We start from the raw sequence: 6,000 nt of genomic DNA, 5'->3' as shown, positions 1-6,000 counted from the left end.
AGCAAAAACAAAGTGGGGGAAATTGTGTCCCCCCCTCTTTCCAGAGACTAGTTTCTGATAATTGCTATTAAATGGACTGAACAAGTCCGTTTAAAAATTGGAGGTGTTTAAAATAGAAAGTCCAGGAATGGGTTAAGTCTTTAATAATTAGGCAAATAAACTAGAACCAACCTGTGTTCATTTAATTGATGGTCAGATGTCTTTATGAGCATGTTTTTAGAATTATTTTCTTTTAACATTTTCAATAGTATAAAATTATTTCTAGAGAACATGTGATTTATTTCTTTTCATTCCTTTTATCTGGTATATTTACAAACATCTTATTTTGCTTCTTTTTTTAAAAAAAATACATACTTGATTCAATTGTACTCCAATCGTGGTCACAGAAACGACAGGTAAATTTTACTAAAATCTTAACATTGTATTACTTCTGTGATTTGTCCACCTGAATTTCTCCATTTTGTCTTTGTGGACCATTTGCATTTATTGAAGGCAACATCCCTGCTGGCCTATGATTGTATTCTCCCTTGACTGTAATTTAGGCTAAAATGTCAGTTTTTTACATAAACATCTGATTGTGACATTTCTCAAATTCAAATCGAATGCTGGTGAATTCCCTGACTTCAACTTATTGTGAATGTGTCTGTGGTAAATTTGGTCTACTCTTGTCTCTCATTTGGTAAATTAATCTAATCATGAGTTACAAAGTCTACATATGATCCTGCATCTAAGAAAGCAGTATAGCTCTTTAGAAAAGTATGTGCTTCCTGTATTCCTCGTGGCAAATGTGTGTATATTTGTTTTCACACTGTTATGTGATTTTGAAGGCATAGTCCACTCAAAATTGCTAGTAAATTAATGGTTCTGGAATGCCAGAGATTTCAGAAAATTGACTTTCTGGTGTCCCCTTGCCTTAGCGACAGTGTTTTTACTGCCTCAGCAACTCATCTGAGACCCTTGTAATGACTATAATTCATAGCCAGAGTTCAACCCAGAAGCTATCCATCCTGTTACGACTTGGAGATAAAAACCATACTCTGTTAAGACTCCTGACAGCTTTGCCTCTATGATTAGGGCAGGTAACCCTACTCTTTGCATTAGGTTCTATCACTAGTGGAGAATTTTCATTCTTCACTCCCTCTCACTGGCTAGAGCTGGGCTGCATACTCATAAACCCTGCAAGAGGCTTTTGCTGGAACTCTTTATAAAGCCAGGTCGTGTCAGAAGGTATAATAACTCTTAAGAGAGTCTGTGCACAAGGTCAGTCACTTTCTTAGTGCTCAAATTATTTGCCACTTAAGGCTTGAGCCAGTCTTGAGCCCCCTGATCCCTTCTCCCCTCGGTGTGATGAGTAGGACTGCTCCCTTGAAAATAATAAGCAGAAAGTCCTGAGGATGCAATGGAAGTCCCCACAGGCTCTTGTACCATGCTGGAATTCAGGCCCTTCCAAAGATCATGGCCCCGGTTATCAGTTTCCAGATAAGAGTGTTTTCCCTCCTCCCTTTCTGTTTTTATTCATCTGAATCTGCTGAGTCTGACCGATGTAATTATCCCTGGTATTCATTTTGTCAAAGTGTATTAGTGAGAGATCAATAATATGGATCACCCCCATTCACTTTCTACTTGTTTGGGTGTATTGATTCACTTTAAATAAAAGTCAACCTGCTGTATAATGTTTGTTTACTCTGGCCCTTGCTGAACATTTCCACATCCTCGCTGACTGTGTTTGTGTCATTTGTTCAACTAAAAATACTCGGTTTCCCTGGGGTTCCCATGTAACTGTACTCCAGTGTTGGCCTAAGCTAATCTCATTTTCTCACCAGGACTGATGGACGCCGCTGGTCCTTGGCTTCTCTCCCCTCCTCTGGCTATGGGACAAACACGCCCAGCTCCACGGTCTCTGTAAGTGCCCACTTTTCCTCTCTCACACCCCGGAGCTCTTACACAGGCAGTGCTTTCTCTGGGTGCTTCCTGATAGGAAGGAGAGGATAAATTCTGCATGTCTGCCCCTCAGAGTAGGCAACACATCAAATGATGAGCTGACAAACATTAAAAGGACACACATTTTGCTGCAAGCTTTTAAACTATGATGCACAAGTTGAGTGAGTCCCCGGATCACCAGTTGGGAGGAGACTGGGAGCTTTCTTTTTCATACCATTTGGTGTTTTGGGTGGGAGGAGGAAACACAATCTGGTTTCATTGCTTTGGCTCCATGCCAGTGATATTAGTACCGAAAATGCCATTAAACTTTGATGGCCTGGGTCGTTTTTTTCCTTGTGTGGCTTATATGCAAAGGTTTTTTTTTTTTTTTTTTTTTTTTTTAGTTTTTCTCATTCAAAGGACAAAAAATGGCAAGCCTTAAATCTGCCTTCTGGATAAGAACTTTCTTTTACGGAGAGACTAAAAGAACTTAGTAGTAGATTAAGATCAATAAAGAGACAAGATGAAACAATGAAAATAGGATAGAGGAAGAAGGGATACTCTTGCCACAAACTACAACATTTCAACAGGAGCCCTAGCAATTACTAGAAGTGATTCAGTGGGTCAGATACATGCTTTCTCAGTTTAAATTAGTGATGTTGTGGGATATTTGTCTCCACGGAGCTTTATTTATTTATTTTTTTTACTTGAAGTATAGTTGATTTACAATGTTTTGTTAATTTCTGCTGTACAGCAAAGTGACTCAGTTATACACGTATTTTAGATGTTGAAAGTATGGGCCGCCACGGTGTGAAAATGAATGCTGAAATTGATTGACCAAAAAGCAAAAAGAATAATTTTCAAATTTTAAGTGGTGTTCTTCCCTAGACTCCTAAGTGTCTCCGATTAGAACCCAACCACCAGTAAACAGAGTACTTGTCCCCTGTGGCTTACTCGTACATACTCTCACTGAATCCTCCCCATGCCCCAAATGTGTATCATGTTCCTTGACTCTAAATCCTTTTTATTTTTACTATATCGCCTTGCTTTGCCCTTCAGTCAAGTTTTATTATAGTTTGGATACAGAAATTTCTCTTTTGCAAGAAAAATAGGGGAGAACACAGGATCTTTCTTCTTTCCATCTCTAGTAAATCATACATTATTTTAAAAAAGTGAATCCAAAAAGCAAAGATGAGCTACATAGCATTGGACCCCATTTGGTACAAATTACCTTGGAAATTATATTTTTATAAATACTTACTATGTGTTAGGTACTAGTCTCACTACTTAAAACGCATTGATTGGCTTAATTGTAGAAACATACCTCATGATGTGGTTGTCATTATTGTCATCATTTTATGGGTCAAAACTCTGAGGCACAGAGAATGAACCGAAGGGCTGTCTACTAACCCCCTTGTCGTAGCAATAAGAATACAAGTAAGGGTTCTAGGCGCTTGGCTTTTTCTTTTTTTAAGGAATTTACAAGGTATTTCTTAAAACAAACCTGATAATGAATAAATCTGACCTGGCCATCTGTCATAATGGAATCACTGCTGTCCCTGACTTGCATATATGCCTAAAGAGAAAGCTTCCTGAGACAATTTTTAGTCACACACATGTATTCTGTGTTTCTAACAGCTTCTGCCCAGAGGTAGGGCAGCTTTTCTCTTAAGTGTTTATTTTATTGAAGAAGGTAGTATCGTATAATTGTTGATCTCTTATTCCTATTTTTCCCTTCAAAATCAAATTTGAACTTTCAAAATTAACCTTTTTACCAAAAGACCAAAGGAACTGTTAAATCTGTGAAGTGTAGGTTCTGTTGCCCAGAAGTTTGGCTATTTTTTCTCCTTATTGGTTATTGATAAAAATGCTAATTGAGGGCTTCCCTGGTGGCGTAGTGGTTGAGAGTCCACCTGCCGATGCAGGGGACACGGGAACCAAAGTTTGAAATGATTTTCATTTTTAAATTGGAGCAGATTCAAGACTTTTCTTCTAATAATAACATGTCTTCAAAAAGCTTGTCACTTAGGTTATGATTTGCTTCCCAAAGTAGTCAGAAGGGGTTGAGCTTAAAGACACCCTGTAGGGAATCTATTAGAACACGTGCTGTATAATCCAGGCTGTAGCCCAAAGTGAATGACTTCAAGGTTTTTGTAATATTTTATGTTGGGATTCTATACTTTTGTAACCTAAGTGTTCCCTCTACCAAGGATCACCTCAAAGACTGGTCTTTAAACCACCTGTGAAAAAAAAAAAAAAAAAAAAAAAAAAAATGCTAATTGAAAATCTAAAATGCTGCTTCTCATTTCCCCCAGTTTCTTTATGTTCTCGCCCTTCATATATTAGGGCGAACATTGTGCAAAACTGCTTAGGAGTTGCATTTTCTTCTTTTCTAAATCTAACCTGAATCACTCTTAGAGTCTCATTTTCTGGGTTAACTGGTTGTGAAGTAGCTAATTAGAAATGCATTTTAGTTGTTTCTTAAGATGAAAACACAGAATATGTACAAATAAATTACAGACACTTTGAAAATGCAGCTTAAGTTTTACAGATAATTGTTGTTAGCTGAATTCCAGAATTGCTAACCCTGAAAGGTAAACGCCATGTCTTGATCCTTTGGATATTACATAAACTGCAAAATTCTCAAGTGTTAAAATGCTCTATTCTGAAATTGGAAAGATTTGGCCATGTGAAGTTAATCAGTCCTTCCACAGAATATTTACTATTGCAGCTTCTCTTAACTTCAAATTTTGTAGTTAAAATTAATTTGCAGAGCTTTTCCAAGATAATATTCAGAACATAATTTTTAGTTTGAATATAAGTAATATGGAATTGAAGCAGTAGGAGGACATCTCCCATGTATTTCTTACCAGAGGAATTACTTTCTGCTCTGGGAAAGAATGGAAATACAAAAATAAATACCTATAAATATGAGGTATGACTATAAAATAATATTACTTTTAATAAATAACAAGTGGAAAATTACACATGCGTATGGATACCGTCCCTTGCAAAATGGTTATCTTGAGAGACTGAATGTTTATTTGAATGATACCATTACTCAGAACATTTTGGGGGAAATCTTATTGCCTTGAGAACTGGAAGCACAGTTTTTTTCTGTAAATCTTCACTCTTTGAAAGTGGATTTGATTTTTCATGTAGTCAGAAGTCATATGCAAACTAGTTGGGTGATGAGACTCACTGGCACCACACTTAGAGAACATACTAGAAATATAAAGTCATGGGACTCAGTTTATTAGGAAATTCCCAAACTAATTCTTGAAACTCTAGTAAAAGTGCTGTTCCAAGGATGCGTTGACCAGCGGAAGTATCTTTTCAGTAAGTATATGAGGTCCTGAGGATGACACCTGCAGCCTCTGTTGGACTCACAAGTTCTCCTTTGAGTTCCTGACCTCTGCTGAAACTGACCCCTGGACTTCTCTGCTGTCCATTATTGACTCACTTTTGGGGCCCTGTTTGGTACCTTTTGAATCCCTGGGCCATTTGGAGAGCCTACGGGTGTTCTCAGTTCCATAAACTCATCTCGGCGTCGCTTGGGTTCGGTGTCACCCTTTTCCCATTTACACCTTGTTTGTTCCAACTGAGAAGAGAGAAGCTCTCTCCCCAGAGAAGCCCCTTGCCTCTCACTTCTCTAATACTTACTTATCCCACCTCCTCATTCATTTTAACATATCCCCATCAGTAAGCCCAGAGCATATTCCCTATGGAGTTCAGTTATATGGTTATGTATATGGTATAACCACAAAATTTTCATCTTAGAGTTAGCACGTGGTAATATTTTGTTATATTTGCTACAGCTTTTTGTTAAATAAACTTTTAAAATAAATTAAACATTAAAATACAACTAAAGTCCCTCGCACCCATTCCCTTTCTCTTCCCTCACTCCACAGAGGGAACCACCTTCCTGAACTAGCTTGTGTCCTTGCCATGCAAGCACGGGTCCGTAGTACCTTATGTGAAACTCTTGAGCCTGGTGTGTTTTGGGGATTAACTTTCACATTTTAGAAAGGTAACATGATCCTCCCTGTACTGTACATAACAGCTCAGCAGCAACTGGGT

At 37.9% G+C, this 6,000-nt stretch overlaps 1 protein-coding gene across 3 annotated transcripts in view; it reads left to right on the top strand.

The window, feature by feature from the left end:
- Positions 1-6,000, top strand: part of MAST4 (microtubule associated serine/threonine kinase family member 4) — a 585,627-nt gene that overhangs the window by 516,269 nt on the left and 63,358 nt on the right. For all 3 annotated transcript variants that reach the window (XM_007457091.1, XM_007457090.1, XM_007457092.1), the window contains one exon: positions 1,824-1,902. In XM_007457091.1, the coding sequence (XP_007457153.1) occupies positions 1,824-1,902 (79 nt within the window). The remainder of the gene's footprint in view (positions 1-1,823; positions 1,903-6,000) is intronic.

The sequence above is a fragment of the Lipotes vexillifer genome, unplaced genomic scaffold (genome assembly GCF_000442215.2).
Source record: "Lipotes vexillifer unplaced genomic scaffold, Lipotes_vexillifer_v1.1 scaffold241, whole genome shotgun sequence".
NCBI classification, from domain to species: Eukaryota; Metazoa; Chordata; class Mammalia; order Artiodactyla; family Lipotidae; genus Lipotes; species Lipotes vexillifer.
Note: the sequence above shows the minus strand (reverse complement) of the source record. Positions and strands in the feature narration are given on the sequence as shown.